This window comes from Schistocerca serialis, chromosome 1 (genome assembly GCF_023864345.2).
Source record: "Schistocerca serialis cubense isolate TAMUIC-IGC-003099 chromosome 1, iqSchSeri2.2, whole genome shotgun sequence".
In the NCBI taxonomy this organism is placed as follows: domain Eukaryota; kingdom Metazoa; phylum Arthropoda; class Insecta; order Orthoptera; family Acrididae; genus Schistocerca; species Schistocerca serialis.
Genome location: NC_064638.1, coordinates 878,540,178 through 878,565,982, shown reverse-complemented (window position 1 = coordinate 878,565,982; position 25,805 = coordinate 878,540,178). Strand labels below are relative to the sequence as shown.

The 25,805-nt window shown below is 39.0% G+C and overlaps 1 protein-coding gene across 1 annotated transcript in view; it reads left to right on the top strand.

Annotated features, from left to right (window-relative positions):
* Positions 1-25,805, top strand: part of LOC126443572 (uncharacterized) — a 106,175-nt gene that overhangs the window by 28,664 nt on the left and 51,706 nt on the right. The window contains exons 5-9 of the mRNA XM_050090958.1: positions 1,069-1,314; positions 1,591-1,777; positions 10,952-11,076; positions 16,800-16,940; positions 25,493-25,569. Of these exons, the coding sequence (XP_049946915.1) occupies positions 1,069-1,314; positions 1,591-1,777; positions 10,952-11,076; positions 16,800-16,940; positions 25,493-25,569 (776 nt within the window). The remainder of the gene's footprint in view (positions 1-1,068; positions 1,315-1,590; positions 1,778-10,951; positions 11,077-16,799; positions 16,941-25,492; positions 25,570-25,805) is intronic.

The following is a 25,805-nucleotide window of genomic DNA, read 5'->3' as shown; positions in this document are numbered from 1 at the left end:
AGTATGAGTATATACAATACATCATTTTTTAGCTGAAACAACAATACTAATAGTATGAGTATATACAATACATCATTTGTTTCTATTAAAAATTTCGTCAATGGAGTAGAAGGAGTTGACCACTAGTAAGTCTTTCAGGCTCCTTTTAAACTGATCTTTATTGTTCCTTTCATATCTATGCCAAGACTTATTCTCTTGGTGTGATTGTTCCTTTCATATCTATGCCAAGACTTATTCTCTTGGTGTGGTTTACTTCCAGTTGCATTTTGACATTGTCATTATCAGCAGCAGCATATGTTTTCAGTATCTTTATATGCATTATTTCACCATATTGAAAACTTCACAAAGAATGCTTCTCAAAGAATAAATTCATTCACAAACCTCTAAAGTAATATCAACTCATAGCAACTAGTTAAATGCTATGCTATACAAGTCTTTGTAGTGGAAAAGACACCAGCCTTTTATTGTGAGGAGTGGGGCTTAGATCTCCACCTGGCCTCCTTGACTTAGATTTTCTACACATATAATAATATGACTGTAACATAATAATATGACTAAGTAGTTACTATGCTACTAAGCTGAGGCGAAATTCATACTATAACCTTCATGACTACACTGATGCACCGTATCTGATCATCTTGATTTAAATGAGATGCTAATCTCTTAACTACTTCTTCCTCTGGGCCCTGTTACAAAGTGTTTTTGTATGTGTTTTTGGTTCAGGATTACTTCCACTGTATTCTACCCATCTACATCTAAAGTTGTTGTTGCCCACATATTTATGAGCTAAAATGCTTCACAGGAGCTCTTTTTCTGAATAGATAAACTTATAACCTTCCTAAAAGACTTGTATTTACCCAGCTGATTAATAATAATTTTGAGTGTGTGATCTTTGAAGAATAATACATCTGAGCATTGCAAGGATTATAGTCTCCACATTTTGTAAATGCATGCTGTATTGTTTCATAGTTTTATCGTGGCACTTCATTATAAAATTCAGACCACTTCCTAATGTAATTTAAAAATATGTAGACGATGGAACTGCAAATTTTATTCATCATCCTCCAGATCCCATCAACAGCTTCTGGCCGAGCTCAGTTAGTACGAAGCCTGTCGGCCAGCCGTGAATCATCTGCAGCTGGCTCTTCACTTGTGCGAGCTGCCTCATTACGCCGTCCTCAGTCGCACACCAGCTCCACTCCCAGTCGCTCTCTGCCACCGTATCCTCGGCCACGCGTCACACGGCGTGTCTTTTCGGCACCATCTGGTGTCACTACTGTGGATGCTGCTGCTCAGACTGATAGTCTTCCAAATGTGAGACATACTGATGATGGAATCAACACTAGTGTGTGTGTGTGTGTGTGTGTGTGTGTGTGTGTGTGTGTGTGTGTGAGAGAGAGAGAGAGAGAGAGAGAGAGAGAGATAAGTGTAAAGTAAAACTACCTTGCTTTATTTTATATTACACAAATTTACTCATCTTTAAATAATGGACTCTCCTAATTAAAATTAAAATTTTAGTTTCATGGTTTATTCTTTTAAATATAGTGATATATGTGTAAACATAAAAGGAATCTAACAATGATGCTTTAGGCGGAGGAAGTTCGTCATCTAGAGGCACACATACGCTTGCTGACAGAGGGTCAAGCAATGCAACAAGCTGAGTCTGAGAGACTGACAAAGCTACTGCAACACGAGCAGTCTCTGCGGGCTTCTCATGAGGAGGAACTAACTCGCACACTGAATAGAGTCCAAGCCTTGCTCGGAACTGAGAGGATTGGTAAGCTACTTTACTGCTTCAATTATGAAAACTTGCTTAAATTTAGTTTGTATATCATACTACAGTAAATGATTTTGTAAAAAGAAAAATTCTCTCCACAAGGCTGTAGAAATCACAAAGAGACTGAAAGGCTAGCAAGTTGTTATCTTCAGGTTGTTTAACTTCCAGTATTCTCAGTGTAAATGCATTAAGTAGATCACAAGTCTATAGCTTTTGGAACAATAGATTCCTTCTTCAGAGAGGAAAGAGAATGGCTGGGAAGAGTTTGGACAAGAAGGCAGGTCATTCAAGACCCCAGCTAAGAGGGACCCACCTTGTATGAGAAGGAAGGAAGGCAAATAGGAGTTCAAAGATAAAATAGGAGGTCAAAGATAGTACAGAAGTAAACAAAGTGCATCATTTGAGAGGTTATAGAAGGGACATATAGGGTGAGAAGTAGAGATGAATTAGGATTAGCAGTGGAAGAGGTATGCCATTTAGTAAGAGTAATGCAAATAAAGTACAATGAATAGAAAGAAATGAAATGAAGGAGAAAAAAGGGAGACATTAGCATGTGGGAAGATGTGTAGGTTGTATCTTTGGGGAAGAAGAGTAATTAAATAAATAAAATGGATATCAGTCCTCACTTAATCCAAACATGGGAGTGTCACAAATACTTCAGTGCCAGTTTATCTGTTAAGATCATGAAAGCCTTCCACTTTCTTGTTTGCTGTTTCTACATTTGTTGAATACAAGACAATAACTGGCTGTTCCCACCAATTCCTTGCCAGAATGTTGCGAATAAACTCCTTTAAATTTTAAGCATGTGTTTATACTGTTTAACCTGGCTTATCATGTGTCAAGTTTTTACTCATATTATTTAATTTTGTTTGCCAGCATTTAAAAAACTTCTGACAGATTAGAACTGTGTGCTGAACAGGAACTTGAACTGAGCACTGTTACCTTTTGCAGACAGATGATCTATCAACTGAGTATGCAGGCTTGGATGGCATAGCTGGCAGAGCATTTGCCCACAAAAGTCAAAGGTTCCAGATTCAAATAGTGGTCTGACTGACAGTTTTGATCCATTAGGAAGTTTCGGATAAGTGCACTCTTTGCTGCAGAGTGAAAATTTATTCATGTACAAAATTATTCAAAATTCTGTTATTAATTTGGCATTATTGTACGGAATAATTCATGGAAATAGTATGTTTTGTTTAGCAGTCTGAAATCAGTTTACAATAAGTAAGTCAGAACAAAGCATCAACTAATAATTAAAAAAAAATTGCAATTGGACTGAGTCCTAGTATATGACAGCTCTAACAATAAACATTGGCTTATCAGAAGCCCATCTTTATGGCAAGAAGTATGGACTTAATCGAAACTGTTGGCTCTTGCCCACCCGTCTCCTATGGGGTGCTACCGGGATGCTTTATTCTCGGAATGCTATACAACTATTCAAGCAAATGAAATTTGTTGCTTTATTTCTATAAAGCAAATTGACAATACTTGACTTAACTTGTGTTTACAAAGGTGTCATAAATGATGGGTGACATACAACGTAAGTCCAAGTTCTTGCTATACACAATGTTCCTGCAAGTTGACACATGTCACTGATAATTGATCTGCAAGTGCCAGTCTGCAACTGTGCCTATACTGTCCACTAATGTCTGTATACAGAGCTGATCTGAGCAGCTGAGGCTGGCAGGAGTGGTGCTTATATTCACTTCTCACTGAGGTGATCATGGTGCGGCGCAGTCCTAATCAGTGCACCATTTTCTAACGTCGTTTCACCACCTAAACATCCCCCGGAAAACAACCAGAAGAGTGTGTGTCCACCTCCTGCTACCATGAACCAGATGAAGAAGGCAGCGATTGCTGCAGTGTGGGTGGGTCCAGCTCTATCAGTAGGTCGAGAGGAGGTGGAGGAAGTGAAGGCTCAGTCTGCATGAGGTCATCACGCAGCGTCGTGATGACACCCTCTGACAGCTGCTGTGGCCATGCTGTCCTCTGGATCCGCAAATCTGTGGCAAGAGAGACTGAAAGATCATTGTGTACATGACAGAGGTGAAGTTGATTTTGATGGCAGTGCTGGAAGCCATTTGGATCTGAAAGATGATATTGGCAAGCACCAAGTCGATGAATGATCTCACCTCCTGCCCACCATATGCTGCTGCTAAAAACCCTGTAAAAGACAATATCATGCGGCGCGAAGTGAGACTTCGGCCTTCCTTCAGTGCCAGATACTGAGGAGGGTGGAGCAGGTGAAGCAGTGTCTTATAGCAGTGACCGTGAAGCAATTCCACCAGTGATGGTCCCTCTCATGGGTGTGAATGATACGAGGCGAGAAAGAGTTGCAATGATTGATCCCTGGTGTGTGTGGAGTGGAGTTTGGCCATCTCCTGCTGGAATGCCCTTACAAAATGTTCTGCTTCTCCATTTGTGGATGGAATGGTGCACTAGTCACCTAGTAAACCTTCTAGGCAAAAAATCGATGACAATACCTGAATTGTACTACGTGATGTTGTTGAGTTCATTGGCACAGCAAAAGGAAAGTTGCTATATAATTCAACAACTATCAACCAGCGAGTGTTCCAAAAAGGTCCTGCAAAGTCTATGTGTACATATTGCCATGGCGATTGTGACTTAGACCAAGCATAGAATTTTTGTGGTGGAGCAGACTAATTTTTTGCACATGCGTGACACTGTGACGTCATCTGTTCTATTTGGGCATCCATACCCTGCCAAGTACAGTGTCGACATGCTAACTGTTTCATACGAACAATCCCCCAGTGTCCTTGGTGAAGTAACTGCAACACTTCTTTTTGCAAAGTTTTAGGGATCAACACCCGTGACAGGGTACTGTTATTCTGGACAAGAATCACATCTTTCTGTATGGTGAGACTATGCTGACATGCAAAGTATCGGCACGCTACAGGCCAAGATGTGCAAATGAAGTTGAGCAAAATGTTCAGATCTGGATCAGCTTTCATGGCCTGTGAATTTTCCTACAGTTCAGCAGAAAGGATTGAAGCAATTCAGAATCCTGAACATCAATGTGACAACAAGATGCAGCAGAGGTGTCAAAGTCTGTGCCAGGGTCAATCGGAAGATGTGAAAGCATGTCAGCATTACCATGTTGAGCTGCTGGACTATACAGTGTCTCGTACTGATACTGAGGCAATGACAAAGGTCATCTTTGCAATTTATGGGCAGTTTTTACAGGAACTGGTTTTGTTGGATTAAACAAGGACTGAAAATGCTTGTGATCCAATACTAATTAGAATTTTCTGCCATACAAATAGTGCTGGAATTTGGTGACACCGACACCATACACAATAGCCAAAGCCTCTTTTTTCCATTTGTGAATAGTTACACTGAGCTTTGGACAACACTTCTCATGCAGAAGCAATAGGTCTGTCTTTATCACCAATTCTGTGTGAAAGCACTGCACTGATTCCGTAAGAGGAAACGTCAACTTCCAATACAACTCATTTAGGATCAAAGTGAACTAAGCCTTGCTCACTTAGCAATGCATCTTTAAGTTTTTGAAAAGCTACTTGGCACTCATCTGTCGAAAACCAGTGGACTTACCCATTGACTGGCTGATATGGATGCAAATAACTCTGCTATCTTGCAATTCTTTAAATTCAGCCACAACTTTGTCCTGTAATGCAATGGGAACAGTTCTGGTCTGGTAAAATTTCGGCTGAGCACTGTCTTTCAGAGTAATATGTGCAACCAAATTGTTAGCTTTGCCTAAATCTTCAGAAAAGAGTTCTGGGAATTCTTTTAGCAACCTAGCTACACTGTCTTTTGTATTGAATGCTGACACTGACAACACATTGTCCTGAGTGTTAAAGCCAAACATGTCAAAAGAATCAAGACCAAATATGTTCTCACACTCACATGATTGTATGATTGTAGTACTGTAAAAGTCACTGTTCTGCGTATGCAAGCAATACATGGCAGGCAAAGAACATTTCTGAGAATGGTAATGTCTTGTCCATTATAAGCTGTTAGTTGCATGCTGGTTTTAGACAGGTGTGAGGAGCCCAACAGTTCATATGAGTGTGATGATTAAGCAATGTGACAGAGGCACCCGTGTCTAAACGAAATTTCACACGTTTCCCACAAATAAGTTGATGAACAAAGAGTTTGTTTGATGGGTGTATCACTGAAGAAACTGCACACTTGCTAGGTTTGCTAATGCCTGTTGCAGACTTGGAATATACTGCATTAATAACCTGGGCCTTGTAATTAGATTTTTGTGAGTGGGCCAAATTTTTATGATTGTTTCATTGCAAACATACAGATTGTACATGTTCTTTCCTACCACAGGTGAAACACTGAGCTTGTGGGGAAGGCCAGTCTTGGCATTTGTGTTGTGAATAACACTTATGGCAAGATTTAATTCTATTCACCTGTTCAGCAAACTGTTTATGAGGCATGGAAGGTTGTGTTCTCGGTGTGACCAGCGCATGCCACCGGTGCGGAATGGCACATGCACAGACAAGGGACTCTACCTGGAAAATAGCTGGCTGCTCATATGTATGAGCCAACAGGGCACTGGAATCATACTGAACTAATATTAGCACTACCTGCTGAAATGATGGATCGGATTGTTTCAAAATCTGTTCTCTGATTTTGACATCAGGCACGTTGTACACAATTACATCATGTAACATAACATCTGAATGTTAAGCACTGCAAGCACATTTAAATTTGCATTTCCTTGTCATACCCTGCAAATCTGTTATGCATTTGCGATAAGTTTGTTCTGATCATTCTTTGCAATTAAAGAATTGATATTTTGCTGCTACCACATTCACTTTTTGGTCATAAGAGTTAGTTACAGACTGTATTACTTGATTATATGGCAGTTCACTCAGAGTGGCATTAGGAAAGAGTTTTTGAATTAATCTGAACACTGCGCTTCCTACCATGGATAATAGATATGGATGTTTCACAGTACCTGGGATGTTGCGGGCAATGATGTGGGTGTCAAACTGAGACAATCACTGTGGTCATTCCTCATCTTGTTCTCTAATCTATTGAAAAGGTGGTATAGCAGCTGTAGTAGGCAGTGCTTGTTCTGTTGGGTGCGAAGCATTGGTGAGTAGCTGCTGCACCATGTTGAGTAGTGCTGATATTTGCTGTGTCTAAAACTGAAACATCTGCATTAGCTGTGTGGCATCTAATGCTTGCGGCGGTGGTGTCTGAGCTGAGGGTGGGACAGGTGGGATGGTCATGTTGGGAGACACAAAAGTAACAAATAGATAAGGCAGGCGATCTAAATAATGACAAAATCAAAGAATTTATCTCCAATGCCCACCTGAAAACACGAATCAGCATATACAACAAAGAACTGTTAAAGCAATAAGCACCCCTGCAAAGTAAAGACAAGAAAGAATTAAGGCACCTGCTAGTTGACACACATCACTGATAAATGATCTGTGAGTGCCAGTCTACAACCGTGCCTATACTGTCCACTAATGTCTGTAAACTGAGCCAATCTGAGCAGCATAGGTTGGCAGGGGGGGGGGGGGGGGGGCACTTATATTCACTTCTTGCACAGGTCATTCCTGGTGTGGCACAGCCCTAATCAGTGCACCACCGGCTGACATCGTTTCACTGCCTTCTCTGGTTTTCAATTTTCGTCTTCGTTCTGGCATTTGTGGTTACGCCAGAACAGAAACGTTGCCAAAATTATGCATTGAGGAAACATTTTTCTTGATTTCACCTGTTCCAAGGAATTGGTCCTGCTGCACATAGACAAAGCAGTATATGCTAATACAAGGACACAGAGCGAGGTGTCGCAGTTGTTAGCACACTGGACTCGCATTCTGGAGGATGATGGTTCAATCGAGCATCCGGCCATCCTAATTTAGGTTTTCTGTGATTTCCTTAAATTGCTCCAGGCAAATGCCAGGATGGTTCCTTTGAAAGGACACGGCCAACTTCCTTTCCTAATCCGATGAGACCGATGACCTCGCTGTCTGGTCTCCTCCCCCAAACAACCCCACCACTAATACAAGGGTGAGATGCATTGTCCTTGGCTCAGAGATTGGTGTTGATAAAATTTTACTTTTGTTGTGTTGGTACCTATGTTAGTAATGCAAGTGAAGTATTGGTCGAGGCACTGGAAAATGTTCACAAACCCTACATGAGTGTGTGCTACTGCTGCACCAAATTCCTCCAGATCACCTTTAATACTACAGTGGAACTTCAATTTTACGTTCTCCAATTTTACATTTTCCAAGATTCTGCACCATAAATTCATAGCCCCTGTGAAAAACCCATAAGATCAGAGCTAAAAGTTTACCAATTTTACATTTCTTCCTTTAAGGTTTACCTCAATTATAAGTTCTTACTCAACATCTCACTTTACTTTGTCCCGTTTTCTTCCTATTGACATTTGATGTAACTGGACGAGTCATAAATAGCACAAAAGACAAATGGTTTGCAACATGGGTGGTGGCAGATCTAGGGGATATTTTAGGTCATTTGATGTAACTGGACGAGTCATAAATAGCACAATAGACAAATGGTTCACAACATGAGTGGTGGCAGATTTTAGGTCATAGCGGAGAGGGGAGATGTGAGAGAGGAACTGCTAACATAATCACGATCTGTGTTGCCAACACAACTTGCAGCATTTAGCTTCACCGTGCTATTATGACACAATTACTGCTAGGTTTCAGCGGTAATGGAAAATCAAGACAGTCAATGTGAAGTATTCTGGACTGAGGCAATACATGACAAAGGTGCCCAGTCACCACCATTTCTTGTGCCACTTACAACTCAGTCTCATCATTTTGTGTGTATTTCTGATGTACAGTGTTCAGCAACAATAACACTCACCAATCTTTTAAATTCTGACACTGAGACTCGAAGAATATGCTCAGTCAAAATTGATGAAAAGTCACCCATTACCAGCTAGTGAACTCTTTATCAGTTGGTGACTTGTTAAATCACTGAATAGCCAGTGCAGCCACCACACCACACTAACACACATAAGATGAACTCACCTACCTTCAGTGACCAGTGTCCAGGTAGGGGTGAAAACTTTTTGTGAAGTGCTGAAAATATACTTTTCATGCAGATGATGTGCTGTTACACAGAAATAGAACAAGGGTTTTGTGATAGCACATTTTAAAGACGTGTGTTCAAATCTGACCTGATACAGTTGCAACAACCACATACACTTCTCACGTATATACTTAGCACCCCCCCCCCCCCCCCCCCCCCCACCCCTGGCACTCGCACACACACACACACACACACACACACACACACACACACACACCACATACTGTAGATCATAAAGATTGGTGGCAGCGACAGAAAGACAGAAAGCTTGAAAAGAAACTGTAGCACCTGAGTTTTCTTTCAAATTTTACATTTTAGACAGTATACAGAAATTCACTGAGCCACTTCTAATAAGCTTGTAATGTCATTTGGAGAAGTAAATTCATTTTTTTCACATCTCTGTTTCCCTCATCAAGCCTAAAATAATACTTTAGCAGTGGTGAGGATATGAAATGCGGCTCTTTAAGTTAAAGCACTAAAACAGGGTTGGCAAACCTTTTCGGCAGGTAGGCCAAATTTTTGAAAGGGGACTTCCCCCGTGGGTCGCATCACCAATTTTTGTTTTGTGAATCAAAACAAGCAAGAAGTATTAATTTATTTTTTAAATAAAATAAAACAAATCTGAGGAAAGAAAATTTATTAACCTGTTTAATAGAGCACTATGTTAGTGCGATGTCTGGCTTTGTTTGACTGAACTGAGTGAGTCAGTGTTGATGTCAACTGAAGTTGTTGCTACATGCAAAGAGTTTTCCAGATGAACATCAGTTATTCATGTTCTCATTTGTGATTTGATGTAATTCATCTCACTAAAAAGCTGTTCACACATACAAGTGTTTCCAGATGATGAAATAATTTTTAAAGTATTTTTGTAAATTGATGGATACTTATTCTTGTCCAGATATATTTTATAGAGCTCTTCCAAAGCAGCCTGATTAAATTTCTCTTTTAACTGTGCACGATACTGCATTTCACAGCATTCCGTTTGCAAATGTTCCAGTAGTGAACTTACGTCTACGGAGAATGGCATAGCAAATACAGAAAAAAAAGCAAACAATGTTTCCATAAATTGCCACTTGGGTGGTATTCAACATACCTACACATTCATTCAAAGCCAGAAAATAAAATATAAACTCAGATGCAAATTTTTAAAAATTATCTTCAATTTGTCTTTCAATTTCATCCACACATCTAGTAATAGTTTGACAAGACAGGCTTATTTTTTAAAAATCCGTTCACTTTCACATAGCTTGTTGACTCTGAATTTGCCCTTGTAAATGTCTGCTTTAGAGCTGAAAGTTCCCTTTTTAAGTCGTTTACCTGGTCTTTGACATTGTCCCTTGTACTTATCAAACATAACTGCATGTTTAGTCTCATAATGCCATTTGTACGTATGGTATGTGAAGTTCATAATCAAATATCAGGTACCTAAATTAATTTGATGCTACTGTAGAAAATTCGCTACAAAATCCTCTTTAAAGTGTGCAGCTGTTAGTGACAAATGTAGAACTAAGTGTCTGGTGTCAAGTATATGAAACTATTTAAAAGAAACAGTTTCTCCTGGAAGCCTGTATTTTATAGAACAATAATTTATATTCAATGATTTAGCATTTAAGATCAGTGTAATCTAGTCATACAGAAAAGAGGATAGATTTCTTTTAAGAAAATCCAAGTGCACTGAGGGCAACTAGAAAAGAAAAATTACAGAAAGTAATTTAGATAACAATAATTTGTTCATTTGGGAAATTAAGTTCAGGGTAAAGCTTTACACATCTGCCTAACTTCTTTCATTCTTAACAAAATATATATTTATTATCTTAATTAAAACCACTGAGTACTGTGTAGGAGTTAGTATGCACTAATGATTATGCTATCATGCATCTTTGTTGAGAAAAGAAAGAAGAAAATGATAGTGAACTCAGTTCTTTTGAAAAATCTGAAAAACATACGTATTCTTGACACTTGCTGCTTTTTGTTGCATGATGATTTAACAGACCACATCAGTGACTCAGTCCCTTTTTTGTGAAAGTTATTATTCAGGAATGTAATTTATCTTTCATAGACAATGCTTGTTGTTTTCTAAGTGTGTTCTCATGTATGTTACAGACGTGGATGAAGGAAGTGATAGCTTACAAGAGCTTGAAATGAGAGTGCAAACATCTGATCATATAGTCCTAAGGCAGCAGCGAGAGATATCAGAGCTTCAAGCACTATGCACAACCTTGCAGAGGGTAAGCTTTACATGGAGACATGAATTAACAGCAAGTGATAGGCAGGGGTCATCAGTGACTTTAGAGATTGAGAAACACTTAAGTAAATTTAACAGGGAAGTGGTACTTACAGTATGAAATGACACGTGATTATTAATAACTGATAATAAAGGGCTACATCAACATGAATGAATATATATATATTTTGTGTATGTGTGTGTGTGTGTGTGTGTGTGTGTGTGTGTGTGTGTGTGTGTGTGTGTGTGTGTGTGTGTATGTGTGTGTGTGTGTTTTAATAGTTGTTACAGGGGTTGGACAAAGACATGGACACACCATGAGAAATGCATTCTTTTGAACACAAATGCAAATGCGAGACAAGCCTGCTGGTTGCACTGTTGTATTGACCATGAATGGCACCTGTGCTGTGTCCTCAGTAAGTTGCAAGTGTCATCTGTGGTCAGAGCAATGTTCTGTATTGTTGTGAGTGCATTATGTCAGAGCTAAGTGAATTCGAACATGGGCAAATTGTTTCTCCCTATTTGGTGGGTGTTTCCATAACCAAGATGGTTGAAGTAATTTGTTTTTCAAGTGGCCCTATATTAAAGATTTATATTGCATGCAGGGAACATGGAAAACATCATCTGCTAAGTCACAATGCAGATGAAATTGTGTGTCAAGTGACCATGACAGACAGTCATGAAGAGAATTGTGATGATAAATAAGAGAATGGCAGCTGCAAGAGTCACTGCAGAACTGTATGTCACACTCGCCAACCCTATTAGGACTGAAACAAAATGATTGGAGCTCCATAAACAGGAAGTTGTAGCAAAAGCTGGAATTTCAAAACCATCTGTGATTATGGATGCACATAGCAGGGAAAGGTGATGCTGAAGTCACAAAACCTGGACTGTAGAGCAATGGAAGAAAATAATTTGGTCAGATGAGTCTTGTTTCACACTGTTTCCAACTTCTGGCTGAGTTTACATCCCAAGAGTGAAATATGGTGGCTGTTCACACAACTTGCTTCATCCAGGACTAGTTTTCTGAGCCCGAGGATGAATTGTCGAATATGCACTGACCACCAAAGTCATCAGCTCTGAATATTACTTAGCCTTTGTGGTTCACTTTGGAGAGAAGAGTATTTGATCGCTATCTACATCCATCATTGTGATCCAAACTTACCACAAGTTTGCAGCAAGAATGATATAAGACCTATACAGGACCTGTATTTATCCACCCCAAGAGGACTAGAAGCTATTTTGAATGCCGACGATTTTCCCACACCGTATTAGGCATTTGTTATTTTTTCTGCCCCTAAATTGCTTCATCTGCAGTGACATGATTCACTTCCCCCAAGTGTGAATAACATTTTGCCTTAATTATAATTATTTAAGAAGAATGCTAGTGACCAATATGAAGACTCGCTCCACAAATATCTTGTGAAAGGTATTACAAGGCTTTTTGAGACATTGTCTATCTAGAATGAATTTTCACTCTGCAGCGGGGTGTGCACTGAAACTTCCTAAAACCGTATGCCGGACACTCGAACACAGTCCGAAGTTTGAGTCTCAGTTCAGCACACAGTTTTAATCTGCCAGGAATTTTACATTGTCTATCAATTAAAAAATTAATCAACAGACTGTAGACTTTCTTGGCATATGCTACTGGGGAAAAGCTCTTGGATTTCCAGCTGAGTGGTCATTTTAAAATACTGTGACATTTGGAAGAGTGTCATCATACCTGTGGGGATTCAACCAGTGAGACTCCCCAGCACATCTCTGACTATTGAGTGGTGCTGATTTACAATACATAAGGTAGTGAACTCTAATGACTGGATTTATTTCATATCTTATTGGACCCACTGTACCTGAGTTCCCACATTGGTGACCCATGACTCCTGCATTGGGTCGTATTTCCTCACTTTACTACCAAACTGGTTACTGCGCAGTGACAATGCAGGCATAATCATATTCTGCCTCTGTGCATTCACATGAATTGACAGTAAATTTCCTGCATCCTTGTTTTACATACCATGCTACAGCATAGAACATTCATGTACAATGCAACAAACTGTGTTCAAACCTGAAACAATAACACAGTTGCGTAGTGTACCGACCACGTGGTGCATCTGCAGTATCTCACCCTCCATTAGTGTGCAAGAAATGGCTCATTTAGATATGGAGTATATAGCTGATATGTTTTGCTCTCTGCAACAATGCTTTCAACACTCTCCATGGGGCTGAAATTCAGGTATGAAGTGCCAGTACAGTTCCAGATGTAGACATGCTATCCAACTACTTAGACAGTGTGCTCTTATTGATGCTTTTGTTTTGACCGCACTGTGTTTGGACAGTAAACATTTTCACGATTGTGCCTTCTAATCAGTTTAAATGTGCTCAGGTGCTACTTTTTGCCCTACTATTGTGAACAATTGATAGTGTGTCATTGACACTGTCAACAGTGACAGCCATCTAGCTTCGTCACAACCTCCACTTGCCTCTTGTGATGGCAAGAATTTGAACTCACACAAATGCATCCAAACATCATCGATCATGACATCCTTGTCACCATGCCATTCAAGCTGGTTGATGTATCATGGCTCCGCCCAAATGCTGCTGAAGAAGCCAGCATCCCCTCCCTGCCATGGCAGTCAGCTGTGAAGTCATGCCTTCATCTGAATAACAATGATACTATGCAATTTGACCTGATTACCATCTCGTGAGGGGATGACATTTCCCTACAGCTGGTGTCAGATGACATAACAATGTGTTGCATGGTGGACACTGATCTCCTACCAGGCACCACATGTCTGTGCTGTTTCCACCAGTGTTTCAGCTCTTCCGCACACAAGTTCCAAGGGCTGTGCACACTTTGCCACCTTGTTGTGTGCCCCACAGCACACATTCTGAACCACAGGTGTTACCCAAGGTGCACATACCAGATATGACATCATCCTCAACATAATTGTCCTGCAGCATTTGCACTTCCTGGAGAAAAATGTTATTGCACTGACAAGATGTTCCAGTAGTAGCCCAGTTTCTCCAACATCCAGTGGGCAACTTGTTACACACCAGAAGCCACCTTCACAACATCTGTTCCCTCCAGAATGACTGCAACAGCAGCATGACCAAGTCATGGCATACAATTTGCTGCTTTCAAGTAGCCCTTATTGCGATCTGCTGCCTCTGTCATAGTTATGAATTGTCAAACTGATGACTCATACCCTACGATACTCTCTGCCAGTTTACTGAGGACTAGAGCTGTGTTATGTTAGGATGTTTGGTACATGACATTGTGCATACATAGTGTAAACAAAATAGTGAAGTCTAATGTATGGAATTATGTCATATCCCCACCCGGCCATACCTGAGTTGCTACATCCTCATCATCTTTGCCAGAAGTTATAGAGTTTTAAAACTGCCACCTGCCTGGAAACTTGAAAGCTTTTCATTGCTGTCACTATAATGTTCCTTTTTGGCATGCTAGTGTCCAAGGCATCACAGATTCAGATTTAGCATTGGAGGAAAGCTATGTGGACTCTTGCTGTGTATGTCAAATCTTAGATTCAGTGGCATAATTTAGTATCACAGAAAGTAGAATCTTCATCAAACACTATTTATATACACATTACATTGATTTATTATCTTTTGCTTTATTACTCCCTACTGTTAACTTCTTCTTGTATCACTGCAGGTCATACATTAGCTAAATTTAAATAATATGTTATAATCACTTCATTACATTGCAATTTTCACATAGGATGGATTATATCTCCAACAAGGCACTAAAAATTGTCACCTTATAGTACATTATGGTTTTGTCCCGTAATTAAGGTCCATTTTCCTGGATAGATTGAAATATGCCATTTTTAGGCCACTTTACAAGAAAGGTGACTCCATATATATCAATAACTATTGTCCAGTATCACTCCTTACATCTTTTTCTCAAATTTTTGAGAAGGGAATGTGTTCCAGTGTTGCCACCCACCAGTGTAGTAATATGGTACCTACCCACTCACAGTTTGGATTTCAAAAGGGCCACTCTACTGACTCAGCTATTTATACATTTACTGAGTACATAATAAAATATTTAAATGATAAAATATCACTATTTGGGTCTTCTGTGACTCACCAAAGACATTTTATTGTGTCAGCCATAATATTGCATTAATGAATTTAAGTTTTTATGGAATACATAGTTCAGCTCATCCTTTGTTTATTCCTCATTTAAGAAACAGAATGCAGTAAGTTTCCCTAGGCTGTTTGAGTAATACAAAGAGGGAATAAAATCATCTGCATTGGTAGAAATAACAATGGAAATCCCACAAGGTTTGGGCACTGGCCCACTACTGTTCTTGCTCTGTCTTAATGACCTACCATTTTATTTGCCTCAAGAGGCAGAATTAGCCCTGTTTGCACAGATGGGCTAGCTTAAAAAATTATCCAGTTTTGTATAGTAAAAGTATCCCATCTCCAGTTAACCTAGTATACCAACAATAAATAATAAACAGTGTAGGAACTTCTAAGTTCTTTGGTGTGCATATTGCTGAAAATGTAAAGTGAAAGAACCATATATCAGAGCTGCTAATAGTATGAATTTGTTTGCTTTTGCCATAAGAATAACTGCCCTTTTTGGGGACATGGAAGTCAGGAAGTTAGCATATTTTGCACATTTCCATTCACTGATGTTATAGGATGATACTTACACAAAAGGTATTCATTGCAAGAAAGAAAGTAATTAGAATTGGGGTTCACTCGAGCATCTCTGTAAGTGCTGGGAATATTAACCACAGCCCCACAGTATATTAATTCATCCATGGAATTTGTTGTCAGTAATCCATCTGAGTTAGAAATTGACAGAGATATTCACAAACACAACAGCAGAAGGAAAAATGATCTGTGTTACCCTTTAAAGAATCTATCTATGGCACAGAATGAGATGAAATATGCAGCTATGAAACTGTTTGACACACACACACACACACACACACACACACACACACACACACACATTCTGTTGCCACATTCCATATCATAACCTTAATTTTGAATGTGATCAATGGAGCAAGTAATTAATCAACAGAGTTTAGATCTAGAATTATTTAGTCTCTTCTACAATAATTTTAAGGTGCCTATTAATTTTTGTAAATGGTTGTCTGGAGAAAACACATTGATGCTGGCTTTGTAAAGTATTCATATGCAGCAGAATGCACAATAGGAGAGCACCGTGGTATACAAGTACGGAAGACTATTAACAGCTGGGTCTCACCCCACTTATATTTTGCTACAGTGTTAATTCTATTATCTGATAAGGGTCGTAAATGTTGTTAGTCTGGCTAATAGAAAAGTGTGAACAAATAAATGAAGGCCATAAAAATCATGTTCCTTCTAAATGAGTGTTTGTGACTCTGAGGTACATTCATGTGTTTGTTGAGAGATTAAATTCTCTCATGAGCAGTACAATAATTGCACCTTGTTTGTCTTTGGCTATTAGTAGACGTGTCTTTGTTTCCCAGATGCGGGTAGCTAAATATGAAAGTTTGAGTTTTGAACTACTTTTACATTAACCTGGAAAATTATTTCATCCTTTATCATAACTTTATTACGAAATGACACCAACATATTATTTATTAGTAGAAATTGGTGACGTAGGAATAAGGGGACTCAAGACATTTCATGCTTATTGTAATTTGTGGTAAGACTAGAATAACGAAGAGCAATATTGACTGCATTCCATTTCTTCAGGATCTGGACAAGAGCCTGGCAGCACAAAAGATGTTATTGCAACAACAACAAGATCAGGAGGCTGAATCTATGGAGCTTCAAGAATTCCTTCAGGCTGAAAAATCAACACTTGCTGAAGCCCTCCGTGAAGCAGAAAATGAGGTGTGTGATTCTTAAGTAACACAGATATAAATTGTGCAGATACATACATACATAAATACATACTGTGTTTGTATGCCAGTTTTCAAAAGCAATTGAAATATAAACAAAGTGGGCTAAATTTTTTAAAAATTGTTAACGGTTTTTAGAGCCAAACACTTTTAATATTTTTGAAGTATTTTTCATATGCTGGAGTAGTTTGATATCATTGCATGACAAATGAAAATTTCATAGCAGTGTTCTCCATTCATATTTGAATGATTTCACACCATCTTTTCCCTTTACATGATTTAAAGAAGCGTACTGTTTATTTAAAGTAAAATTTGTTTAAACACTTCAACTCACGAGAGAACAAGTATGGCAGATTGATGTCTTATGTATTGTCAGCCATTCAAAGTGACCTCTGTTGATACTCTATCTATGAACACCAAAAATTACTCTTACTGTCTGTTGAATTGAACTGGAAGTGTTATGGTAGAAATTGAAGTACAATATTATGGCTGCAATACTTGTAACAGTGAGCTGTGCAGTGTTGTTGAAACAGTATGTGGTATACATTATGCTAAATTACACATGCTGCAAGAACTGTTAATATTTTAAGTAGATCAATCATTGGAATTTTCATTTAAAGTTCTCATCAGTGACTATATTCTATGTCTATGCTTTGCAAACTACTGTGAAGCACATGGCAGATGGTACTTCCCACTGTACTAGTAAATAGGACTTTTTCCTGCTCCATTAATACATGGATAGCAGAAAGAATGATTGTTTAAATGCCTCTGTGCATGCTGTAATTAGTCTGGCCATGTCTTTGTGACCTCTATGGGCAATATGTATCAGACTGGTAGTACAGGGTGATCAAGCCTTAATGCAACTACCTGGTGGACATTTTAGTGCCCCACTAGCAGCCAGCAGGGAGTATATTTCACCTCTGCTGTGAGGCCTTTGTTTGTGTAGAATCATTGCACAGGTAGCATGTATCTGTTAGGTGACAGAATACAGTGTGTTGGGTGAAAGTGTTTCAATTGAAGTGGTGAAATAGAAGTATTCTAGTTGCCAAAGAGTGCATGAATGATTCCTACATGTGTATAGAACCAGCATGTGCCATAAGGAGATCATTTTAAGAGGAATTTCCTGATCTTCAAGAAGCTAATCAGAGTATGAGTCATTGACAGATAAATGAATTTCCTGAAATGGAAAGTGTTCGTGACAGGAACCATAGACAACCACATACAGTACTCACAGAAGAAACTCTAGATAACATTGAGCGTGTTCTCAGAAGGTCTCCTAGAAAATCAGATCAGCATATTTCTCAGCAAATGGGAACCACCTGTGACTATTCAAATGGCTACAATGTTACTAAAGTTAGAGCCCTATAAAATAATTGCAGTGCAAGAACTTAAACCAGTTGACTCTGCAAAAAGATTACAGTTTGCTGAATGGATTCTGAATAGGGTGTGTGACAGGAAATTGATCCTCATCTAACTTTCTTTTCAGATCTCCACATTTCCCCCTAAGTGGATATGTTAATTCACAAAATAACTATTACTGGAGCTCTGTGAAGCCTAATGTAATACATGAGGAATCTCTGCATGATAAAATAGGAGTGTGGCATGCTATTAGTGGTGGGAGTATAATATGCCCTATTTTTTTCAGGAACAATGAACAGTGAGGTACATATGTGGTAAATATTTTTCAGTCTTTCTTTGCCCAATTTACTTTGAGAGACTGTGCTTTTGTGACCTTTCGGCAGGACGCTGGCACAGCACATATAGCCAACTTCTCATTACAGGAAATTTGTGGCATGTTTCAAGACCTGTGATGATTTGTGCTCTTCTTTACACAGGGTGTCACAAAAAGGTACGGCCAAACTTTAAGGAAACATTCCTCACACACAAATAAAGAAAATATGGTATGCGGACATGTGTCCGGAAACGCTTAATTTCCATGTTAGAGCTCATTTTAGTTTTGTCAGTATGTACTGTACTTCCTCGATTCACCACCAGTTGGCCCAATTGAAGGAAGGTAATGTTGACTTCGGTGCTTGTGTTGACATGCGACTCATTGCTCTAAAGTACTAGCATCATGCACATCAGTACGTAGCATCAACACGTTAGTGTTCATCACGAACGTGGTTTTGCAGTCAGTGCAATGTTTACAAATGCGGAGTTAGCAGATGCCCATTTGATGTATGGATTAGCATGGGGCAATAGCCGTGGCATGGTACATTTGTATTGAGACAGATTTCTAGAATGAAGGTGTACCGACAGGAAGACGTTCGAAGCAATTGATCGGCGCCTTAGGGAGCACAGAACATTCCAGCCTATGACTCACGACTGGGGAAGACCTAGAACGACAAGGACACCTGCAATGGATGAGGCAATGCTTCGTGCAGTTGACGATAACCCTAATGTCAGTGTCAGAGAAGTTGCTTCTGTACAAGGTAACGTTGACCACGTCACTGTATGGAGAGTGCTACGGGAGAACCAGTTATTTCCGTACCATGCACAGCGTGTGCAGGCACTATCAGCAGCTGATTGGCTTCCATGGGTACACTTCTGCGAATGGTTCATCCAACAATGTGTCAATCCTCATTTCAGTGCAAATGTTCTCTTTACAGATGAGGCTTCATTCCAACGTGATCAAATTTTAAATTTTCAAAATCAACATGTGGGGGCTGATGAGAATCTGCACGCAATTGTGCAATCACGTCAACAACACAGATTTTCTGTGAACTTTTGGGCAAGCAATGTTGGTGATGTCTTGATTGGACCCCATGTTCTTCCACCTACGCTCAATGGAGCACGTTATCATGATTTCATATGGCATACTCTACCTGTGCTGCTAGAACATGTGCCTTTACAAGTACAACACAACATGTGGTTCATGCACGATGGAGCACCTGCACGTTTCAGATGAAGTGTTTGTACGCTTCTCAACAACAGATTCGGTGACCGAATTCCATGGCCTCCATGCTCTCCTGACCTCAAGCCTCTCGACTTTCATTTATGGGGGCACTTGAAAGCTCTTGTCTACGCAACCCCGGTACCAAATGTAGAGACTCTTCGTGCTCATATTTGGGATGGCTGTGATACAATACGCCATTCTCCAGGGCTGCATCAGCGCATGGGGGATTCCATGCAACGGAGGGTGGATGCATGTATCCTCACTAACGGAGGACATTTTGAACATTTCCTGTAACAAAGTGTTTGAAGTCATGCTGGTACATTCTGTTGTTGTGTGTTTCCATTCCATGATTAATGTGATTTGAAGAGAAGTAATAAAATGAGCTCTAACATGGAAAGTAAGCATTTCTGGACACATGTCTACAAAAAATATTTTCTTTCTTTGTGTGTGAGGAATGTTTCCTGAAAGTTTGGCTGTACCTTTTTGTAACACCCTGTATATGTTCAATACAGGTCCCACAAGTGTATTGTGTGCAATTTTCTTTGTAGACTGATTACATCAAATAGAAGCACAAATAGGAGAACTGGAGGAGCAAAATGGGTTTAGAGTGGGGATGCTCATGGACAGATGGCCTCGGAAATGCCACCCTAACTTGGCAATGGTTCTTGCTTGTGATGCTTTGAGAAGTACTGATCTCATTTTGCTATAAGAGGATTTTTTAATATTTGCTACATCAGTAGAACAGCATATTGAACACCTGTGGCAGCTTTTTTGAGAGAATAGTACACAATTATTAATAAAACAAAATGTACATTGGGAAAACATGAGGTTAAATTCCTGGGATACTAGGTCTCCACTGCAAGCCTGTCACCATTGCCCAAGTGAGTTGAAACAGTACAATGCCACAACTTACAGTGAGCTTCATAGAGTTCTAGGCGTGTTGAACTTCTACCAATGTCACTTGCCTAAAATAGATGCCATACAAGAGTCACTTACATCATTATTCACCACCAAAAATATTATAGGAAATCATAAAATACCATTAACTCCAGATGTGGAAACAACTTTTCAAAACCTAAAGAAACATCCATTGCATGCAACACTGCTGGGACACCTAAGATGGAGTCCCCTATGGCACATACGGTAGATGCAAGCCAGATAGCAGTGGGAGCAGCACTGCAAAAAAGGGTGTTGGCAAGTGGGAGCCCCTTCCATATTTCTCTAAGAACTAGACTCAACAGCAACAAAAACATAGTACCGTTGACTGTGAGTTATGTGCTATTTACTTCACTATCAAACATTTCTACCCATGTGTTGAAGAGAGACCTTTTGAAATTTTTATGAATCACAAACTGCTAGTGGTCATCTTTCAGTGGGACACAGACCTCTTCAGTTCACCACATTAGTGCAGGCAGGTTGAGTATATTGCACAGTTCACAACTGATGTGCATCACATAGAATGAAAAGACAGCCTGGTTGCAGATTGCCTAGGCTATCTCAAAACACCAGTACAAAAGTTCACTGGTCAGAGTTGGCATCAAAGCAACAAGAAGATCCTAACTTGTGCCATCTTATGTAGTAGCAGCAAACAGCATTGCAGCTCAAATGTGTACCTGCCCCAAATGTTCCTGTTGGAATTTGGTGTGAAGAAGTGAAAGGGGAGAAATAACCCTACATACGAGAACAATATTATTGAGAAATTTTTGAGTCACTACATAACCTAGCACACCCAGGAATCTGAGACAGCCAAGTTAGTCTCTGGTGAAGTCATGTCACCTGGCGTGCAAAAAGATTGTTGCATATTGGCATGTGCGCACCTGACATGCCAACATAACCAGATACACACATCTTCACACTTATTGCCCAGTTCCTGATACCATCGGCAAGATTTTTGCGTTTACATGTAGACATCACAGGACCATACTCTGCAGGAAAATGTCATTTGCTTCTCATTATTTATCATTTTACCAGCTGGCCAGAAGTCTTCATAATACGAGATGTATCTGCTGAATTGGTTGCAAGAGCAGAGTGCTCTCACGGTTTCCCATATTTGGCTTACCAAAAGACATAACTACAGGTCACAGAAGGCAGTTTGCAAAACAACTTTTCAACAAATTTTTACTACTGAGCAGCTGCAATCTCCTCTGCAGTGTAATCTGCTATACTGCCAGCAGCAGAATGGTAGAACGGTTTCACTGCACACTTGAAACTGCCCTAATGTGTAGCTCATCTTGCGGTCTGAAGCCCTCTAGTTCTACAGGGATTAATGATGACAGTGAATGGGGACGTTCAATACTCTCCTCCATAATTGGCCTACGGCAAGCAGCTGAGGGTTCCAGGAGAACTGAGGACCATTTTCACGAACCTCTTCAGCTACAAAAAATAAAACTTTCAGAAAACACATTTTACTGACTTGTTTGAACAATATAAATTGCTGATGTCTTACAAAATTACATTGCCTAAATAAACTCTAGACACATAATGCAGTGGTGGAAAATGTTTCTATTAGCTTCCAGCTGCATATTAAAAATTGTGAAGATTGTGAATTTTTTTTACAAAGCTGAATGTCTGCAGGTTATTTATTTTATAGCAGTAATTTTGTAGTTTATTTTAACATACTGAACAAATATTAATTTAATAAATTTGTTCATTAACGTACTGTACTTCATTATTCCCATTGTCATATTCATCACCAAACTCTAGGGCATACCTGTTGAACTCTTGGGCTTCTGATGAATGTATCAAAAAATCTCTTTAGATTTTTTAAAAACTATTTTCACAAAATGGGTTCTTGGTTTTATTACAACTGATCGATCAATGTCCATGAAACTATTTATCCATACAGGTAGCATTGTGGCTCAGAACCTCATAATAATGTGATGTTAAGGTTTATGTCAGTGGTACCAAGTAACCTATCAGGAGGCATCCCTGATTGGGAAGTAGTGGTCTACTTTATTGAAAACTAACAATAAATATCTACTGCAAGTGGTAGCTGCTCACATTTGGCAAACAGCAAAGGATCTGTCTCATTTAGAAGTACACAAACATATATGTAACTCATTTTTGCAAATTTTATAGTTGCTGAGTTTTGTCAGAACAGACCTCAATTAAATGTGCCATTATCTGCGCAGCTGACTGATGCTGAGCTATGTACACAGTTCACAAACTTGGCACCAGAGTGAGGAACCTTAAACCTACCAACCCTGTCAGACACTGAGGCTAGAGGATGTTCATGCACAAAGACCTGAAAGAGAAAAAAAAGAACAAAAAATCCCACGTGTGGCTTAGGCATGATATAGTGCACCAACTGCTTATTTCTGTATACTCGGGACCCTGCAGAAACATGCAAGATGACATCACAATTTCAGAATTGAAAAGGACAGCAAACAAGAGATAGTCTCAACTGAGCTGCTCAAACTTGCATTAACCAATAGGGTACACTCCTTAGTCAGCCTACAACATCACAGTCTGACATGGAGGCTGATGTTTAGGCAAACAGTTTCACTGCACTTCCAGTACCAGAAGGATGCCAATGTGACAACAGTAGAACTGGAGCAACCCTTACCTGCACCAGTAGTTCTCATGGGAACAGAGAGACAAACCAAGTGCAAGTTCTCCTATATACCAGGAGCACCCCCTTTCAAGAAAATGGAGACTGATGTGGCGACATCACTAATTCACTTTGTCACAATGAGTGGTGAAACCATAAATTTAACTTTGCAATGGTCAGCATGGTTACGGCATTTACTCTCATTTCTGTTTTGTCATATGTGAGTACAAATAAAATGTTATCCCTTAAATAACTGGGCAGTTATTTTATGAGGCTAATACATAATATATGAGCTCACATAAGCATGTATGTGAGAAAACACTTAGAAAACATTGGAAATTATTTTTAAAGTTGTTGTTAGTTGCTAAATGCTCTCATTATTAAAGACTGGATGAGTTTAGTCTGGGTAATTTGCACTCCATTTAAGCAAAAACTAGTTTTTCAGACATCTCAATGCTTATGACATATCTCCTGAAGAATGTGTCGTACAATGAAACAATTTTGCATGTACATTCAGTGGTATACATGGATACTATCTGTAAATGTGTTAACAAATAGAGAAATAAACTGAAATGTTATGCTTGATGCAGCAATTTTACTGCATGAAGGACAAAAATGTAGTAACCAGTAAACTTTTTTCCTTTCATTGTGAGTGTTGAGGGGGGAGGGGGGTGGGGTGTCAGTGAGCAAAATTATTTTAAAAGTAAAGTTTTCCACTAAATTCTTTCATTCTCAGATTTTGGATGAATACAGTCTGGGCATTTGTGCATTGTGCATTGCTCTATCTCAAGACATACACACAGTTTCTAACTGTAATATTTAAACCTTTAACCTGTTAATGAGTACATGATGACAGTATTTTGAATGCATCATATGATGAACCATGAATGTAACAGCTTAGTAATATAGATTGCTAGTCAAATAAAGTGGACAGTCAAATTACCTTACTTCTCTTGAAGTCATGTAGATAATTCATGTGAATGAAAATGAGCTTAATGTGGTAGGCAGTTGAACAGGGCAGTTCCTACATATGAGACTCATGTCTTAACCACATGGCCACTGCCATTGGTTTATTTGAAAGTCAAAAATAGACAAAATACCAACAGATTAGTCCCTGATTGTAAAAATAGTTGGGTGGAGCACTATCTGTGTAATGAAATATTTAAATTTGTTCCTTCAGTCCAATGAATTCTATGTAAATTGTGAGATTAAAGAGTAATGTTTCAGAATATCTGACCAATTTCACCAAAGCCCAAAGTTAACACAGTTGCATTCTGAAATGTTCAAATAAAATATGCTAACTGCTTTGGGAAACAAATGACACTAATTTCAAATATATGAGGATGAAACATAGCAATGAATGAAACATGCTGCATTGTGTTTCTATTAATTCCACATAGCTGAAAGGTTTCAAGAAAATTACATCTTATGACATTTTTGCCATAGGAACAATCTTAGAATTATATTACCTCTGCTGCCTACCCACCTAGTTATTCATGTGTGTTATTCTTTCTTCATACTGTATTGAGAGATAATTCTAAGTTACACAAATAATGTAATTTATCACTAGTTTTCTTGTAAATGTCAATGTAAAACAGACATTATTGACGGTGATGAGAGAACTGTGTGTATCTCTAAGATTTCTTGGCCATTGCTAATAACGATGCTCAGCAACATACCTTACAAACTACAGATTATTCTGTCAGTAACATGTCATCAATTCTGTATCAGAGTTGTTCTGTTTGGCTATTGCTGTTCATGCATATTCAGATGTACTGCATCTGTATAAGAATATACATTTTGTATGTATTGAAGATGTGGACATTTACTTTCTTTCTTACTGATAAATACCTATGTTCCTTGTGAAAGATCTTAGTGTACTTCTTTGCAGGCTGATGAATAATTTAACAGTGTGCTGACTGGTCAAAATAATTTGAAGGAAATGTAGGAGCTCAAGTTGTGCTAAAGCACATTTCCAGTCATTGGACTATTACACAAAACACACTGTTCATGATTGAAGATATTGTAAGACAAGTTCCTATAACTGAATTTGTCTTCATGGCAGTAGTAGTGATAAAACTTCATTTACATGTTTCAGATTAGCAGACTGAGTGCAGGCTTGCAACAGTCACAGGAAGAGTGCAAGCACCTAGTAAGAATCAGTGAGCAGCGCAGGTATGTTCCTCAAAAAGATAGCAAGATCATAATAGTCCATCAAGATTCTTAACTCTTTTGGTCTTTTTATCATCATCACTGTCACTGTGATGATTTGCCATCAACTTCATATTCTATCAATTCTATGATAATTTTATTTGCATCATCCCTTTAGTCTGCCCACACATATTTTATTTCATTCATTTTTTTTTTTATCAAATAGGAAATTCAGGTCAGAAAACTGTTAGGTGCGGTTT